Source organism: Accipiter gentilis, unplaced genomic scaffold (genome assembly GCF_929443795.1).
Source record: "Accipiter gentilis unplaced genomic scaffold, bAccGen1.1, whole genome shotgun sequence".
NCBI lineage: Eukaryota > Metazoa > Chordata > Aves > Accipitriformes > Accipitridae > Astur > Astur gentilis.
In genome coordinates this window covers 444,175-463,866 of record NW_026060847.1, presented here as the reverse complement: position 1 = coordinate 463,866, position 19,692 = coordinate 444,175, and the positions used below count along the sequence as shown (strand labels likewise).

General features: G+C 51.5%; 1 protein-coding gene across 1 annotated transcript in view; it reads right to left on the bottom strand.

Moving 5' to 3' along the window:
- LOC126036932 (scavenger receptor cysteine-rich type 1 protein M130-like) overlaps positions 1 to 19,692 on the bottom strand; it is a 189,847-nt gene that overhangs the window by 3,353 nt on the left and 166,802 nt on the right. Inside the window, exons 9-15 of the mRNA XM_049797165.1 lie at positions 4,826 to 5,140; positions 3,052 to 3,360; positions 2,507 to 2,816; positions 1,635 to 1,951; positions 1,234 to 1,548; positions 563 to 877; positions 26 to 88 (exon numbers count right to left, since the gene is read on the bottom strand). Coding sequence (XP_049653122.1) covers positions 26 to 88; positions 563 to 877; positions 1,234 to 1,548; positions 1,635 to 1,951; positions 2,507 to 2,816; positions 3,052 to 3,360; positions 4,826 to 5,140 — 1,944 coding nt within the window. The remainder of the gene's footprint in view (positions 1 to 25; positions 89 to 562; positions 878 to 1,233; positions 1,549 to 1,634; positions 1,952 to 2,506; positions 2,817 to 3,051; positions 3,361 to 4,825; positions 5,141 to 19,692) is intronic.

Here is a 19,692-nt window from a genome sequence, read left to right as displayed (position 1 = left end):
CATCCACAGAGGAGCAGCTCCCTACCTGTGCAACTCGTGGAGTTGGGGCACGGGGCCAGAGGGATTGAGGGCATCTCTGGGCGTCTCCCTGAAGAGGAAACACTGTGGTGAAAGGTCTGGTTTGGGAGATCGTGCAGAAGAGAGGAGAACTGAGCTCTGCTTGTGCCTCCCTCTGCTATCTCGATCTCGGCAGCAACTGAACCCTGGTCATTGAGGGGGCATGCACAGGACTGTGGGGGGACCCAGACTGCTCAGCCCCCAAAAGTCCCTGTTTAACAGAGCAGCAGGAACATGTCTATGGAGGGGAGGTTCTTCTGAACCCTGTCTGGTCTCTTCTGAGACCTCACCTGGAGATGCCTCTGCCTCCCCCAGGCGCTGCTGGCAACCTGGGTGGCAACTGCTGCTGGATGTGTGTGGCTGTGATCGCTTTTCTGCCACCAGCAGCAGAAGGGACTGACATGGAAAGGGAAAGCCCCTCCAAGCTCTTTCTCTACATTTGGCCATACCCAGCAGGCAACAGGCGCTGTGGTGACACTGGGGTGCCCAGGTGGTTCAGAGTTACCAGTACAGGTGATGTGGGTCTCCTCTCGCAGCTCTTCACATGACCGTGGGTTCCAGGGAGCAGAGGGACACTGCCAGAAGGAGCTGGTTTTTTCCCCACATTGCACGTAATCCAGCCACGTAGGACCAGACACCCTTCCGTAAGGCAGCTGTGTTTCCAGAGTTCCTCCATCCCCGCAGCCCAGCTCCTTGCATGCCAGAGACACCGTGTCGAGAGTCATCGAGTTGGAGCAAATGCTGCCCCACGTCCCGTTGTAGAAAACCTGCAGGCGCCCGGAGCAGCCATCACTGTTCTCCAGCCTCAGGGCCACGAACTCTGGGAGGATAGGCACCAAGGGGGAACAGGCTGGTCTGGGGCTGTGGGACCCAGGACACCCTGCACCCCCCAGGCCCTTATCTGGGTAGGGCCAGGGCCAGCACATCCCCCTTGCACCCAAGTGCAGAGAGAAGTCCCTGATGGACAGACACCCCTGCCCTTCCTGCTAACCCTCAGGGATGGCTGAGCTCTCCAGGGACCCGCAGTGGGACTGAGGGTACCCGTGCATGGGTGTCCACAAGACATGCTCGGGCTGGAGCTCAGAGGCAGCCAGGGACAGCCTTGGCCATGCCTGTCTCTCCTTGTGTCCTGGCCTCCCCAGGAACTAGATTCCCACTACAGCTCCCACCACAGACCTGAGCAGATGACTCCCGCATCCTCTTTGTGCCCGCAGTCGTGCTGCCCCCAGGGCCTGGCAGGGCAGTCCCAGAGAGCAGCTTCGGTCCCAGAGCAGTTCACGCCATCCAGCCAGATCTGCCCGGAGCCTTCCCCGAACTGAGCGGAGCCGGCTGCCTTCACTGCCCCTCCACAGTCCAGCTGGTGGCAAATGACGGCAGCATCAGACAGGTCCCAGCCATCATCACAGACAGTTCCCCAGATGCCCTGGTAGTAGATCTCCACTCTCCCAGCACAGCGCCCAGACCCGTTCACCAGCCGGACCCTCCGGCTCCCTGCAGTGGGCAGAAACCTCGGTTGCTGTCAGGGGCCGGCTGCCCACCCACCCCATCACCTGGGGGGCCCGTGCAGCACCACTCACCCCAGCAAATGACTGCCACGTCCTCCGCAACCCCTGCTGCCAGTGCACTCTCGGGCCGGGAGGTGTTGCAGAGAGACAGGTTGGCCTCGTGCCCTGTGCACCGGACCCCTCGCAGCCCCACGGGACCCGTCCCTCGCTCAGGCTTTGGGGGGTTGTAGGCTGTCCCTGCCTCTCCACACTGCAGCTGCCGGCACACCACGCTGGCCTCCTGCACGTCCCACTGGTCGTCCAGGACTCTGCCCCATGTCCCGTTCTGGAAGATCTCCACTCGTCCGTCGCACCGGCTCCCTCCACCCACCAGCCGCAGGGATGCAAAGCTGGCTGAGCCTGGGGAGAGCAGAGATGCCACAGCACCCTTCAGGGAGCAGGGTGAGGGGGGATTTTGCAATCATACACAACAAGATTGAGACTTTTGCTGATGAGAAGTGAAGGCAAAATCCTCTCTGCAGCTCACACCCAGGTCTGCTGCTGCTGGGGGCACCCAGGCACTTGCTGCCTGGGTGGTGGGATAAGGCTCTGTAGAGCTCTGTCTGGGGTTGGGATGCAGTTGTCTGCAGCCAGAGAGGTGGAGCACAGCCCTGGAGCCCTGTCCTGGGCTTGTCCAACAGTAGGAGAATGGAGGAGCCCAGGCCTGGTGGTGGTGCTGGGACCTAAGCCACTGCCCTGGGGGCAGATGCTTGCCTCCGTTCAGCCCTCAGCTCTCACAAAGTAGAGCTGTCACTCTGAGCAGGCAAAGCCCTCCAGATGGCTCCTGGGGAAGCCAGGGTTTCTCCAGGGAGAAATTCAGCCTTGCACAGCCATGGGATCCCTGCTTTGGGTGGCCACGTCACACACGAATGGCAAATGGAGTTAATGAAGCATTTTTCCAGCACTCACCTGAGCAAACGACAGCAGCGTTGTTCCCGTGGGAGCATGGTGAGGCTCCCAGGGTGATCACTGGGCACTGTCCCAGGTGGGCTTCTGTCCCGTCACAGTGGAATGAGTCTCTCCAGACGGGGCCAGTCCCTCTCCCAAAATGCTCTCCTCCAGGAATGGACTCAGCAAACCCACAGTTGAGTTGACGACAGAGAACGTGGGCATCTGAGAGATCCCAGTGGGAGGCACAGAGGGTCCCCCAGGTCCCCGACACCTGGACCTCTACCCTCCCTGCACACGCTGTGCTGCCGTTCACCAGGCTGAACCCTGTGTATTGTGGGGACAGAGGAGGAGGAGAGAGGGTGGATTGGTGCTCACATACCCGCAGTAGCTGGCAGGGAGGCCAGAGGGACAGCATGCCTTTCTTCTCCTTCTGCACTATTTTCATGCTGCAGACAATCCCATCATCCCTCCTGTCCTCACACCTGGCCCAGCACGGTCCTTGCTCTGTTCCCCAACCCCTGCCACAGCCCTGGTGGTCAACACCTCCCTGAGTCCTTACGTGTGCAGGTGACAACAGCGCTGTTTGCATGGGTGCAGGGCTGGTCCCTGGAGGACCCTCTGCGGCAGGAGATGAGGCGGGATTCATTCCCCACACACTGCAGCTCTCCATCCCAGATGGGACTGACCCCTTCTCCAAAGTGAGCTGGCCCAGCAAAAGGCAGGGCCACGCCGCACTGCAACTCCCTGCAGACAACATCAGCATCTTTGGGACTAAAATGTGAATCACAGACAGTTTTCCACTGGTCCCCGTCATGGATCTCCACACGTCCTGAGCAGTGGCTCTTCCCTTCCACCAGCCGGACAAATCCTGGAAAAAAACCCATAACAACTGGGAGTTCCCAGAGCCCTCTGGCAGTTAAATGCCCATGTCCTGCATCATGCTCAAGCAAGCCATGACCAAACTGCCCAGCGCACATTCCAGAGGAAGTTGTTGGGGGGGTGTTGGTGACACAGGCACATCCAGACCCCCACGCACCCCATCTCTACACCAGCAGAGCACTTGAGGGTGTGTGTCTGTCACAGACTCACAGCCACAGGTGCTGCTCAGACAAACTGCTGCACACAAGGTCCCCTGAGCAGCCTGGCATGGTCCCCCCAGCACTGCCATAGTGTGAGCAGTCTGGATCCAGGAGAACTGGCCCAGATGATAATGACTGCTGCAGCCTGCCTAGCCCCTGCAGAGCTTTGGGCCAGGCAGGACCATCGCCCGGATGCAACCAGAAGCACCCTCTGATCCCAGGGGTGTTCCTGGGGTGTTGGAAGGTTCATTTTAGGTGGAAGATGTCACAGAGCAGAGAAACGGTGCAGCAGCTATCATGCCTGGTGCCTGTGAAGATCCCTCTGATGTCTGTTTGGCGGGGAGGATGTCCTCAGCCAGGGACAGAGTGCTCTGCCTGGAGGTGTCCACAACCGAGATGGATGGCATGACAGAGGGGCAGGAGAGTCCCCCTGGACCCATGCCAGCTCTCAGAGAACAGCAGGCACAGATGAGGGTCAGTAACTGCTGCCAAAGACCCTGTGTCATGGGGCGGTGTGGGGAACCATGGGCAGGCAGGAGAGATTGGGCAGTGGGTCACTGCTGCCTACATGGGACTGTGCCCCAGAGGGCTGTCACAGTCCCAGGGATATATCCCAGTGCCAGCCTGTGACTGTGGTGATGCAGGAGGAAGCAGCCAGAGTCGAGCATCTGCCAAGCCTCTAACCCTCGCAAATGCTGGTCCACACAGCCAAGCCTTGGGCACAGGCAGCAAAGGGCTTTGTGGCCACCCTGCTCCATTCCCCAGGGCCCAGCACTCATCCTCTCTGAAAAGCCCATTTGATTCAGGTGAGGTAACCATGTCTGCAAAGGGGAATGACCAAGGAGGATCAGCCATCTCATGCCGTTCCTCCAAGGTGTGTGTGGAGTGCTGAGCAAGTGCCCCTGCGTGTTTCCAGCACAGGGACCCTCAGCATTCTTGGCTGCAAACTGGCAGAATGGGTGGAGATCAGTGAAGCCCAATGGACACCCCGGGGAAGGATGGAGGATTCATCTGCAGCCCAAGACACTGACTGAGGGTGACTGAGGCACTCTGGCGAGGTCAGATCACCCTGGGGTAGGATCCCTCTGGGCCTTCCCCAAGGACTGGGGACATCAACAATGACAGTCCCAGCCTGGCAGTTAGACCAGCACCACTGGGCCCTGCTCTGGTGTCCCCTTGTTGCTCCCTGAGAACACAGCCACGGTCCCATCCCCCATCCCAGACCCAGAGGTAGGCAGCAGGCTGTCCCCTTACCTGAACAGATCACTCCAGCATCCTCACTGTGGTCACAGTCATGTTCACCCCATCCACTGTGTCTGCAGTCAGACAGGGCAGACTCGGTGCCTTTACAGCCAACCTCATCCATCCAAATAGGGCCAGATCCTGCCCCAAAGTGTCCATCCTCGGGAGCTCCAACAGCAGACCCACAGCCCAGCTGCTTACAAACCACTGCTGCATTGTTCATGCTCCAGTAGTCACCACACACCGTCCCCCACTCGCCATTGTGTTTCACCTCCACTCTCCCAGCACAGCGACTGCCGCCATCCGCCAGCCTCACCTCCGCAGCTCCTTCAAACACCAGCATGGGATGCGTCAGGAGAGTGCCAAACCCCAGCACTGCAGGTCTGGGGGAACCCCCTACGTGCGCCGAATCACAGGTACTGGGGTAGGAGCCCTCTATCTCTCCCTCTCTCCTCCAGGCTCTCCCCAGATCAGTGCAGGGGTCCTTTTTATCCCCATGGACTGCACAAGGCTGTGGGTGCCCAGTTCCAGCCCAGCTGTGTCACTCTCCATCCCACTGCACAAGGCAGCTCTTCCCACCCCAACAGCCACCTGCCCCCCACTCACACCCACCCACACACTGCCAAGCACTGCACTGGACACCCTCTACTCCCCAGCCTGGCACCCCCTCAACAGCTCCTTGTACCCAGGCCTGCAGCTTCCAGCACCAGACTGCACCTGCCCCAGCACCATCCAAACCCACCCCCACCCCCAGGGCTTTTCACGTTCCCAGGGAGCACTGAGATGATTCTGAGGATCCCCCAACCCATGTCCCCTCCTCACCCCTGGTGTCAGCCCAGTCCCTACACTGGGCCAAGCTCCCCAGGAAGGATGTCTCTCTACTGTAGATGCCCCAGTCCCCTTCTCTCTGTGGGGTCCAAACTGCTCTCATGGGGTCAGGGGGTCCCCTGGACCAAGGGGGCAGTGAGCAGCACACAAACCCTCCGAGGTACCCTAGAGCTCGGCAGTGCCCTGGGCATCTCTGGGTGCCGCCATCACCAGCTAGGCCACCACCAGCTCCAGAGGCACAGTGCTGGGGAACAGGGCATCCCAAAGGGGTACCCCAGGACAGGGTGTCTATGAATCCAGCCAGGCACAGGCTGCCCTGAACACTGGACCCTTGGAAAAAGAGCTATTCTTGCCGACCCAGATGGGCACAGGGAAAGGCCCAGGGTCCCTGGACCTGAGCACCTTCTGCCCCTCATCTCAGTAGCACCTGCAAAGAAACCCCATTCCCAGAAAAATCCCAATGACCACACTGGTACCTGCTGGCCCTGGGCTGTGGGACAAGGGAGTTGACACTTACCCCTGCACAGCTGTACCCAGAGGAGAAGCCACAGCACCTGCGGGAACACCAGTCCCTCTGTCCCCATCCTGAGCCTCCTGCCCTGCCAGCACACCACTGCTGCACCCCACTCCCTGTCACAGCTCCCGGGAACTCACAGGGACAACAGCAATGGGAGGGTTATATATCTCTGCAGATGCCAGCCCAGCTACAGGAGGAGCCAATTGAAGCAGCAGCACCTTTTTAGACATTATCGGGAGCCATCTCCCCTCCGACACAGCCCAGCCCTCCAATGAACTTCTCCAGCACCATTCATGACCATATATGAGAGGTGGCTCCGCTACAGGTGTCACGTCACTGTGGTGGGGGGCAGACACAAGACAGGGCCAGTTGTGGGGTGGGAACAGGTTTTTCACCCCCTGAACCGTGCCATGTGGACTAGGAGCACTAAGCATCTCCTGCACCGGGCACATCCAAGAGCCCCAGAGGCGAATGTCCAGCCACCCCTGTGCCATGGGAATCACAGGGCTGAGACTGCACCGGGGGCTGTGTCAGGAAGGGGAGGAATCAGCCCCTGCCCCTGCTTCAGACCCCGCTTTGCTGGGAGCAGCAGCTGGGAAAGGGCCTTGGCCAGGGGAAGAGCTCCATTCCACGAGTGCCGGCTCGTTTGTCCCTCCCTGGAGGGCCCCATGGTGGGTCCCTCGCACAAGCCAGACACGGAGCTGGGACATGTCCCTGCCCAGCAGCAGACATGCAGCCCAGAGGCTCAGACACATCCCTGACTCTCGGCATGTCACCGAGGGGCCGTTATTCCCCGCGGGTGGCTCGGGAGCTGCAGCCTGCAGGTGCACAAACCACAGCCCACGTGGCCTCGCAGCTTTCCCCGCGCTCCGGAGGAAGTCTGTGGTTTCCTCCTGGCGCCGTGCCCAGGCACATCCCTGTGGTGCCCCCGAGCCACCCCTACTCCGACTGCTCCAGCCAGGGCTGCAGGGGCTGCTCCTTTGGCCTCGCAGAGACGGGGCCGAGGGGATCCCGTCCCCTCTGATGCCCTTGTGACAGCACACGGCCGCTCTGCACCGAGCCCCGCAGCCATGGGGTGCCATCGGTGACGTGAACACTGCCATCCTCCCACAGGCACCGCTCTGTGCTCATGATTTATATTGATGGTGACCTCACACCCTTCCTACTGCCACCACTGCGTGTGCCTGAGTTACAGTGCCACATGTGTGGTTGCGGTGGATGGACTTCTGCTAACGATGGGTCTTCCAAAAAGCCATGTTTGGTTGTGGTCTGAATATTATTTTGGTGACACCAGAAGCAACGACCCAAGCTATGTGCCAGCCCCTGGCCTACCAGCTATCCAGGCACGATTGACATCACAAGTTCATCCATACACAGCCACGTGCATACTCCTAGCCTATCTGCTACTCAGCCACAGGTGATGTCATAGTGTCTGCATCTGACATGGGCCTGCTCCTGCCCTATCAGCTATTCAGACACCAATGACCTCAAAACCACCAACACAAACTAGGGGCCTGCTCCTGCCCTATCAGTTACTCAGGCAGCAGTGACATTAGAAGCACCTACACGTGCCATTGGCCTACTCCAGGCCTATGAGCTGCTCAGGCAGGAGTGACCTCATGAGCACAAACACAAGCCATGGGCCACCTCCTGCTCTATCAGCTACTCAGGCACCAGTGACCTCACACATACGTGTACATCTATTTGCCAGGTTCTTGCTGTTGCTGTAGTCTGCCTCTGGTGACCTTACAAGAACCTCTAAGGGCCATGAACCTGGTCCTGGCCTATCAGCTCTTCAGCCCAGAGTGACAAGTACATACCCAAGCCATGTTTCTCCCTGTGCTGGTTTCAGATCGGACAGAGTTGCATTCCTAGTAGCTGGCGCAGTGCTATGTTTTGATTTCAGTATGAGAAGAATGTTGATAACGCTGATGTTTTCAGCTGTTGCTAAGTAATGTTTAGTCTAAAGTCAAGGATTTTTCAGCTTCTTATGCCCAGCCAGCAAGAAGGCTGGAGGGACACAAGAAGTTGGGAGGGGACACAGCGAGCGCAGCTGACCCAAACTGGCCAACAGGGTATTCCATACCATGTGATGTCACATTTAGTATATAAACTGGGGGGAGCGGGGGCAGGGGGATCGCCGCTTAGGGACTAACTGGGCATCGATCGGCAGGTGGTGAGCAATTGCACTGTGAATTCTTTGTATATTCCAATCCTTTTATCATTACTGCTGTCATTTTATTAGGGTTATCATTATCATTAGTTTCTTCTTTTCTGTTCTATTAAACTGTTCTTATCTCAACCCACGAGTTTTACTTCTTTTCCCGATTTTCTCCCCCAGCCTCTGGGCGGGGGGGTGAATGAGTGAGCAGCTGTGTGGTGTTTAGTTTCTGGCTGAGGTTACACCATGACACTCCCTCTTGCCTATCAGCTACTCAGGCACCAGTGAGCTGGCCACCACATCTCCACCTACTTGCTATCTGCTTGCCTGTGAGATGCAAAGGCACAAGCGACCTTGCAAGCTCTGACACAAGCCACGCCCCACCTCTTGGCCTATCAGATAGTCAGGTATCAGTAATCTCACAACCACGTACACAAGCCACCTGCCAGCTCCCAGCCTATGATCTACTCAGGCACCAGTGACCTCACAAGCCCATAGCAACCTATTTTCTATGTGCTCGTCTGGTGGGGTGACCCCATGTGGCAGCCCCACCCGGTGACTTGCTCACTCCCCTCTGGTGGGATGGCAGAGAAAAATGAAAGGACAAAGGTGAGAAAAAAATCTCAATGGTTGAGATAAAGACAGTTTAATAAGTGGATTACTTCTTCTACCTTGAAGAACGCCTAGCACTCCCCTAGTTCTATTGCTGACTATGACACTATATGGTGTGGAACATCGCATTGGTCCGTTGGGGTCAGCTGTCCTGACTTTGTCCCTTCCCAGCCTCTTGCCACCCCCAGCCTCCTCGCTGTCGGGGCAGAGTGAGGAACAGAGAAGTCCTTGATGCTGTGCAAGCGCTGCTCAGCAGTAGTTACAATGTCAGTGTGTTATCAGTCAACACTCTTTTGACCACCAAGGCAAAGCTTGGCACCACAGGGGCTGCTGACAAGAAAATTAACGCCATCCCAGCCAGACCCAGTACAATCTTCACACCTTCTTCCCTCCCGTTTACATCCTGCTCAGGTCCTACAGGATTCAACACATTTACATCCACCATCACCACCCCCTTCCCCATCCTTTGACATGACACACACAGAGCATACTGGATTTGGCTGGTGTGGCTCAGGTGGACCTGCACAAGTGCCAGCACGCTCCTGACCTCTCCCCTCTCTCAGTCAGCCAAAGCTGTTTGAAACAATCAGGTTATCAACCTAAGGACAAAGAAATGTGTATAGCACCAGTCTGCACCCCACAGTGGTCTTACAGGTAGCTGTGAGATCCCCCACAACCCCATGGGGAAAGGGAGTTCCCCACTACCACCCTCCCTCTCTGCTTGGAACCTTGAAAGCCACTTTGCAGTTCATGGGCTCACTGGCTAGTTCCTCTCGTCCACATGGTCTCTTTTGAGAGCCTCATTGGGTCTTTTCTGTATTGTCCCCATGCACATATTCTTCTGAAGTTGGCATTTTGTCCTGCTTTTCCATGATTGCAGATGGCATTGCCTGTGTCTTGCAGCACCGAGGAAAGCTCAGAGTCTGCCCCAGTAACCCTGCATGGCCATCCTGCTTCGCTGGGCTGGGATGTGGGGGACTCCTAGGCCGGTTCACGGGATGGGATGCTTCTTGCTGTGTTAACAGGATTTGTACTGAGGGCTCCTTGGTGACCGCCTAGGAGGGGGCCATAGCCCTCGGGCATGTTCCACCTTGTCTGTGTCCTCCCCACCCTCTTGAAATTCCCCCCAACCCAGACATGTCTGGACTTCTGCAGCCTGGTAAAGGCCTGGTAAACCTTGACCCACCCTTGTACTTTTCTTTCTGTTCACATTTAAACTCTAATTGTTCATTCCATTAGCTCTTATTAAAGGTTTTATCCATTTTATACCTATGTTATAATGGCTATAAATATTTAATTTCTCCAGATTTATACATGTTTTTTATATATAAAAATACATATACATATAAACCTATACGTATATATATGCGTACAGAGGGGTATATATATTTAAAATACAGTATCTATTCATAAATACATAAAAAAATATTTATACGTATTTGTACACTCACTGATATATATGTATATGAAACCAAAAATCTGTATATTGTAGTACAGTTATATATTTTGATAACTGAGCACTTCCTTGTCCAAAGCAGGCAGGCAGCCAATCACAGAGCTGCATGAGAACATGTGGGTATGACGGTGTCCTGGTTTCAGCTGGGGTAGAGTTAGTTGCTGGCTGGGGTTAAACCATGACAGTCCTTTTTGACGCCCAACATGGGGCTCGAAGGGTTGAGATAACAACGAACCTGACCAGAGCTTGTTAAACCAGATCTGTTATAAGCATTCATTCCATTGCTCTAATAGTCGCTGGTCACTATGTTGATTTATGTGTTCTTAGAGTTGTTGCCCTGTTTTTTAAAGTTCTGTTATCTATCACCTCGCTTGCTGTATGTAGTCCCTCTTCTGCTGCTTATCATCCGTGGGAGGTGGATTAAGGCTTTCACTTTGATGTATTGTATAACATTAGTTTATGGTATAATAAAGTCATCAGCTGTGGGATTAAGCCGGTATTTGCAGTCAGCATTGTCACCTTTATACTGCGGGAGCCATCTGAGCCATTAATAACTACACCATTTACCTTTCCTCCTTGGAAAGCCAATCTATGGTTGGGGTGTTGGGGGATGCAACGAGTCTACGGAATTCCTGACAGTTCGAGAATAGCACGGCCTTGAGCAGCTTGTAGTATATCCTTGAGAAGTCTGGAAAGATCCAAGAAGACCAGTACGAAAACAAGATAGTGATAAGAAGAACCATCCTGACAAACTCACCAATCATGAATTGTTAGTTACTAACTAAGCCATTCATATACTAACACATACTCTGAAGAAGGGGATAAAAAGGTGTGTTAGAACAATAAAGTAGCCATCTTGCATGATCTATTGCTTGTCGTGTCCGTCTCTACTGTGACAAATGGTGACCCCGATGCGCCTGAGCGAACAGGTCATCTAATGGCAATAAATCCAGCACTAGCGAGAAGTATACCAGCGGCAACAAGAGCTGCGAAAGAGTATACCGGCAGCGAGAAAAGCTGTGAAGCTGAGAGCAGTGGAATCTGCCTGGTCCGGACCTGAGCCTAGACACCTAGTAAGGTGAGCCACCGGGGACTAAACTGTTAGAATGGGGCAGCAATTAACAAAAGAAAAAGAGATGATTTTGCCTACCTGGAAAGCCCTATTAAAAAGAAAAGGGGTCAAAACCCCAGAACAAAGCCTGAAAAGGATTTTAATATGGTGTAAGATGCAAGGCTTTACAGCCAGAACAGTTACTTCATTCAGTGTGGATGCATGGCAAGCAGTGGGCTGGAAAATGTTTGATGAGATCTCTAAAGGACAGAAAGAGCTCTGTAAGTTGGCGATCGTATGGCGTCTATTACGTGAGACCCTGAAGGAATGGAAAGCAGAATGTGATGCGAAAGATCAGCAAAAGAAAGATGAGAAATCAGAAAATGTTATCAATGAAAAAGTTTCTGCTCAAGTAACAGCTGTGGCCGATGCTGCAATATCAGCAGTTGCGGGCAGAAACCCCCTCATGAGCAAAATCAGATCATACCCTTATTCACCTCCTCCTCCTATGCCATTAATTACTTTACCGGGCGATGAGGGGCCCTCCTCACCTACTGGTGCGGCAGCGGAAGGGGTGACTCCATCAGCCCCCCCTGAGGAGAAAAATGCGGTGACTAACACCGAGCTGGAACGTGCGGGCCGTAATGAAATTGAGGGCCGAAAGGACGGTGAGAGTCAAACTGAATATGAGGGCCGAACAGAAAGTGAGAGCCAAAATGAAACTGAGGCAGAAAAAGCTCTAATTGACGCTATGCGATCTCTGCAGCTCGCAGATAAAACCATACCGAAAGAACCCCTGCCATGGACTCTCCCTCCATCCACAATAACTGTAGTCCCAAGATCCCCTGATCAATTCTGGGAGGGAGTTAGAAGATGTGCTGCCGACTCTGGCAACTGGGATCTAGTAGAACGCCTCAGCCCGTGCTCTCTAACACCTGCATTTCTAAAGCCTCTAGATAACGGAGCAGAGGCTCCTGTTACATTTCCTGTTTTCAAAGCTGCTGCAGGCACAAACCGGCACGATGAGCACAATCCAATAGGCTGGAGCGTAGTGCAGGATTTGCAGAAAAAAGTACAAAAATTTGGAATCAATTCTCCTGAGGTAATGCAGGTTATTCGTATAATCAGCACAGATCTGCTGTGTCCATATGACATTATGCACCTTGCGCAAGTGCTGTTTCAGCCCGTACAATTGCAAGTATTTCAATACACCTGGAGGCAGATGGCATGCACAGCGGCGCTGCATAATTCACAACTGCCACAGGGTGACCCGAGATTAGGCCTTGGAGAGGATGCTTTGCTTGGTGAAGGGCAGTATAGTAACCCTCAGCTGCAGGCGACATGGCCTCCGATGGCTCTCAAACATGCCCAAAATATAGGCCTTATGGCAATAAAGCGAACCATGGATACGGCAGCTCCAAAGCAAAAATACATCACTATCTGCCAAGGCCCCACAGAACCCTTTTTACAGTTTGTAGAAAAAATATCTGCTGCCCTGGAAAAACAGGTAGAAGATGAGGTCTTAAGACAAATGCTATGCAAACAGTTGGCAAAAGATAATGCTAATGAGGACTGTCAAAAGATCATACAGGCTCTGCCAGGAGATCCTTCTGTTCCCTGACATGGTAGCTGCATGTTCTAAAGTTGGGACACTGGAACACAGGGTGGCCACCCTAGCCAATGCTATGAGAAATTCTGGAAAGTGCTTTGGGTGTGGCAGTGAAGGGCACATCACGGTAACTTCTCCACACAAAACATCACCAGGTAAACAACGGGTGCACCACTCACCGGAGATTACTTGCAAGAAATGTGGGAAATTAGGACATTTTGCAAAACAATGTCGTTCCAAATTTCATGCTAATGGACAGCTGCTACAGGAAAACCACAAAACGAGTGCGAGAGGGCGCGCGAGGAGAACAAATCCCCTCCCGACAGCTGGCCAATTCCTCTCTGCGAACAATTGTCAGCTGCAACAGCTGGCTCAGCAGGGTTGGATGTATCCACCGCCAACACAGTAACTCTAGTCACGAAAGATATGGTTAAGGTCCCTCTTAATGCAAGGAGTCCTATAGGACGGGGACTGAGTGCATTGCTACCAGAAAGATCAGGTAGCATGTTAAATGGAATAATCGTGCATGTGGGAGTTATTGATGCTGCTTTTACAGGTCAAATTTGCGCAATGATTTCGACCCCCTACCCGCCAGTAACAATCCCTAAAGGTACTCGCATTGCTCAACTTGTTCCTTTTTCGAGTTCTATTTCAAAAGCAGAACAGTGACTGCGATGCGATGGAGGCTTCAGCTCCACGGGAACCCCTCAGGTCTGCTGGTCTCAGACTGTCTCATCATCCTGACCACATATGATGTGCACGCTGTCGAATCACGGAAGATCTCCGACTCCAGTAAGGCTTGCAGGGCTCCTGGACACCAGAGCTGATATGACTATTATTGCCGATTATCTGTGGCCATCTACCTGGCCAACAGAGGAGGCTGGTATGAGAGTAGTGGGGCTGGGAGGATCCACACGAGCAAAGATGGCAGCCACTCCAGTTCTGATTACCAATCCTGAGGGCCAACAAGCAGTTATTAAGCCATATGTGATGGCAGCTCCCCTCAATTTATGGGGGAGGGATTGCTTGTCGCAGTGGGGGGTGAGAATTACCACGGATTTTTAACGGGGGCCACTGTGCTGCAGGGTGTTAGACAACCCATGCTTGTTTTAACTTGGTTAACAAATAACCCTGTGTGGGTGGATCAGTGGCCCCTACCAACTGAAAAAATTAAAGGCCCTGCAAGAAATGGTAGCAGAACAACTAGCTGCCGGACACATTGAACCATCTCACAGTCTGTGGAATGCTCCAGTGTTTGTGAAAAAAAAGAAATCAGGAAAATGGAGATTTTTGCATGACCTGTGGCAAGTCAATGCTGTCATGGCCACAATGGGGGCTCTGCAACCAGGCATGCCTTCACCTGCCATGTTCCCTCAAGACTGGGAAATCATTGTCATGGACCTTAAGGATTCCATTAGCTTCCCAAGACAAAAAAAAAAAAAAAAAAAAAAAAAAATTTTTGCATTCTCTGTGCCTTCTATCAATCATGCAGAACCGGCAAAAAGATATCAATGGAGAGTTCTGCCACAGGGCATGAAAAATTCACCAACCACTTGTCAATCATTTGTTGCACAAGCTCTGTCACCTGTAAGGGAAAAATTCCCTACTAGTTATAGTTATCACTATATAGATGACATTCTGTTAGCATCAGACAACAAGGAGCAGTTGAATGGCATGAAAAATTTGGCCACGAATTTGCTACAACAATATGAGTTAGTTATTGCCCCTGAAAAAGAGCAAAAAATAGCACCCTGGAAATATTTGGGAATGACAATTACAAATAAGCAGGTTGTGCCCCCACCTGTGAAACTTAACCCTGCAGTTAAGACACTCAGTGATGTACAGAAATTAATGGGATCCTTGAACGGGATCAGGCCCTATCTTGGACTGACCAATTCACAGTTACAACCTCTATTGGACTTATTACAAAATTCCAATGATCCAACAGAACCCAGAATATTGAATAAGGAAGCATTAAATGTAATTCACAGGGTCGAACAATGTATACACAAGAAATTTGTTTCTCAACTTGATCTGTCTCAATTGATACAATTCTTTGTACTAATCGACAAAACTGTGCCATTTGGTGCTTTGGTGCAGTGGAATTCTGAGGGGGATGACCCATTACATCTTTTAGAATGGATGTTTTTGTCATTTCTGGCCACGAAAAACTGCTCCTGGCTTGTTTGAACTTATTGCTGATGTAACCATAAAAGCCAGAAAATGATGTGTAGAACTAACAGGACGTGATCCAGCTACGATTGTTTTACCTGTTCAAAATTGGTACTTTGAATGGTGTCTGGTAAACAATTACAAGCTGCAAGCAGCTATGGCAGGTTTTCAAGGACAGATCTCGTATCCTCTACCATCGCACCCGCTCCTGAAATTTGCTCGAGAAATACCATTTGGTCAGAAAAGCTTAAGCCAGCCGGAGCCTGTGAAAGGCCCTACTGTCTTCACAGATGGTTCTGGAAAAACAGGTAAAGCAGCAGTAGTATGGTATGAAAACAACAACTGGAACAGCAGAGTAGTATATCAACATGGTTCTCCACAAATAGTAGAGCTGTGTGGACATAGCACATTGAAGCAGCTGCTTCAAAAACAAAAAGAGGGAATGATTGGGGAGCCACCACAAGCATGTTTAGATAACGTAGTTTATGTTCTTAGCTTTCTCTATTATGGGGGTAATTCTTCTCTACCTCCTTTGTTCAACACTTCTCTTTTTTCAACACAGAATTTACAAAGAGGCATTAAAGTACATGTTAGAGATTTAGTTACTGGTCTGCGGAGTGGACCGTGTGAGCTATTAACCTGGGGGCGAGGTTGTGCTTGTGTTTCTACAGATACAGGCCCACAATGGACTCCCGCTTGATTTGTACGACCATCATCATCTTGAACATCCCAGAGGGTGCGGCAATATGAATACCACCTAAACCAAAAACAAAGTGTAGGTCACCTTGACCAATATAACAGGACAAGTTTCTCTTTGCATTGCAACCGCATCACAAAGTCCATGAACCAATAGAGAGGATGACTATGACTCATGCAGTGCGCCTGGCCCGCGAGCGCATGCATCGTAGGTTGCAAATGAGGCGGATTTTTGGCACCCACTGGCCACGTGTGCTGAAATCCGTTCCTCTTCAAATGTATAAATACCGGGATTTTCCGAAGAGCATCGGGCTGGTGTACGGCAAGGCCATCGTTGCCTCCGTGGGGGTGCCCAAGGAAAACTGGCACCTACCGATTGCTGAATTTGCGGAGCAAGACAGCACAAGAATGTACAGATGGTTCGTCTACCTCACAGTCCTCGGATGGACGTAGTCATGGATACCACCGCAAACCAAAGAAAACATCTGGATGACCCTGGCTGACATGACCGGATAAGATTGCTTATACCTTAGTACAGCAACACCAAGCAATCCCTTTTTCACAGGTTTAATAGGGGGTTACACTGACATCAACAAAATTTAAGAACTTATTGATGGAGACCCCTGTGCAGCAGGTCATTGACTCAATGGATGGGAATGCCTGGTTTTCACAGATCTGGCATTAACCCTCATTGCCACCCCAGGAATCACAAATTCTGGGGTCCCTGAATACAGACTGGTGTAGTATTATCAGATTTACTGCTAGACATTGATAGTGTCAGACATGCTACGCTATAAAATAGAGCCGCAATTGATTTCTTGCTTTTAGCACAAGGACAAAGATATTTGAGGGTTGGGGATTGTCTGGATGGTCGATATCTCTGCTCAAGACTGTAGGGGTAGTGATCTTGACTGATAACTACGCTTCTAATGTTGCCCTGTCTTTTCGGCCTTCTGCAAAGGGCCCTGCAGAGGGCAGCCGGGATGATATTTTTAGCACAAATACAAAAAGGGGGAATTGTCAGGGATGCAACGAGTCTATGGAATTCCTGACAGTTTGAGAACAGCATGGCCTTGAGCAGCTTGTAGTATATCCTTGAGAAGTCTGGAAAGATCCAAGAAGACCAGTACGAAAACAAGATAGTGATAAGAAGAGCCGTCCTGACAAACTCACCAATCATGAATTGTTAGTTACTAACTAAGCCAATCATATACTAACACATACTCTGAAGAAGGGGATAAAAAGGTGTGTTAGAACAATAAAGTAGCCATCTTGCATGACCTATTACTTGTCGTGTCCGTCTCTACCACGACAGTGGGGTACCTTTCTTCCCCTCTCCTTTCTCCTTCAATCCAGTTACAATGATGTTTGAGAATTTTGAATAATTTGAATACCCTTGGGATGTTGAGACCAGCACGGTCCTAGCCCTACTGCTAGGAATTAGCATGCTCCTGAATGTGGTTCAGCTCTTGTTTGAGGTTAAACAACTCTTTAAGAAGATCACCAAGAGATCTGCCCCAAAGCTGGATAATTAAGTGTGGCAGGGTGTGTGGGGTAGTAAGGCCAAGTACCTAGAAAAGTGGGCACCTCCAGTGTTCTGGAAATTCACCCCCGAACACGTGCAGAATCCAGAAGAACTAGTAAAATATTTGGAAAAGGTTTGCTGTCACCCTGGCAACTCTAGAGAGGCAAAATTGCTACAATGTGCTGGGGCGTGGCCCATGCCTATGGAGCCCTGTTCAACACCACTCAGTACCCTCAAGGGGAAGAGAAGGTCTCTGGACCTAACAACAAAATGATGAGCACTGTGGTCACCCAATCCTTGGCCCCTCCAGTCCCGGCAATGAGCATTGCGGTCACCCAGACCTTGGTGACGGGCACTGTGGTCCCTCCAGCCCTGGTGACAAGCACTGCGGCTACCCAAACCCCGGCAACAGACACTGCAGTTATCCAAAACTCGGCGAGCAGTACTGCAACTGAACCAGCAGACCAACCTGCACCAGTGTCAGTTGCTGCCATACAGAAGAAGAAATATACAAAAAAATCAGTTCACTTAGGGAGGGAGGGAGATGAGCCAGGGTCATCACGGGAACAGGAGGAAGAGGCAGATCCAGAGGTAATAACCAGGTCCCTATCCTTGAGTGAGCTGCGGGAAATGCGAAAAGATTTTGGCTGCCATATAGGTGAGCATATTATCACCTGGCTCCTCCGATGCTGGGACAATGGGGCTAATAGCTTGGAATTAGAACGTAGGGAAGCCAAGCAGCTGGGATCGCTTGCCAGGGAGGGTGGCATTGACAAGGCACTTGGAAGAGGGACACAAGCCCTCAGCCTCTGGAGGCGACTCCTGTCAAGTGTGAAGGAAAGGTGTGGACACATATTTAGCTAACGGTTGCAAGAGCATTCCAGATGCCTTTAGAAGACCTTGAACAGAACAAACAAGAAGACAAAACAAGAAAGATGCCAATTAGAAGAACACAGGTGCGCATTCCGCGATAAAGGGAACTTGGCACAAAGAACCTCAATTTGGCAGTTTATCTTGACGAATTAGACTGAGACAAGTTTCACATGTTTTAGTTGATATAACCAATTATGTCCTATGTTCCTGTGCATGTACAGAGTTAGTATAACCAATTATATCTTATGTTTATGCGCGTGTACAATGTTGATATAACCAATCATATTTTATGCTTGTGTGCATGTACAGTGACTTTGCAGAATATGTGACTATAAGTATGTGTGTGTTTTAGCAATAAAGGGTCGTCTGTCATCCGCTTTCAAGATTACAGGCATCCGTCTACTTCAATCTCCTCAGAAGGGTACCCCTTTAAGGAAGATGTTATATGTCAATCGAGCAAGTGGACCACCATGGAAAGAGGTATCCAATATCTGAGGGAATTAGCTGTGCTAGAGACGATTCATCATGACCCGGACAACCCACAATTACCCAAAGATCCAGACAAAGTCCAATGCACATGACCAATGTGGCAGAAGTTTGTATGGAGTGCACCATCATCTATGCCAACTCACCGGCAATAATGACCTGGAAAGACAAAGAGCACTGAAAGTGGATGAAGTGGCTCGCCAACTCCAGCAATACAAAGAAAATCTCTCTTCCTCCCTACAAGCCTGCATTTCGGCTGTGGAGAAGCTGTCCCAGGATGTCCAGCAAATCAAAGAGGATGTGTCTTACTCTCCACTTGTAAGGATGAATGTCTCAGCTATTAGGAGTGTGTGTTCCTCTGCCCAAGAAAGAGAATATAGAAGGTACACACCACGAGATGCCCTGTGGTTATACCTATGTGATCATGGAGAGGACATGAGGAAATGGGATGGAAAACCTACCTTGGTCCTAAATGCATGGGTATGTGAGTTGTAAGGAAAAACCACCACAAAAGGGGATTCTGCCAGGAAAAATGTCGCTCCAGTTTCCAACAGAGTAGAAGGGTTGATTTTATTTCTGATCCTCTTGAAGGGACTGATGAGTCAATTTTACAAGAAGTGAGTACTGGATACTCTGAGCAGAATTAGAGGGGCCCTGCCTCCAGCCAGGTGGAGGAAAGGGATAACCGGTTCTATTGGACTGTGTGGATTTGATGGCCTGGCACGTCAGACCCACAGGAGTATAAGGCTTTAGTAGACACCGGCGCACAGTGCACTCTAATGCCATCAAGTTATCAAGGGGCAGAACCCATTTGTATTTCTGGTGTGACAGGGAGATCTCAAGAGTTAACTGTATTGGAAGCTGAAGTAAGCCTCAATGGGAATGAATGGCAG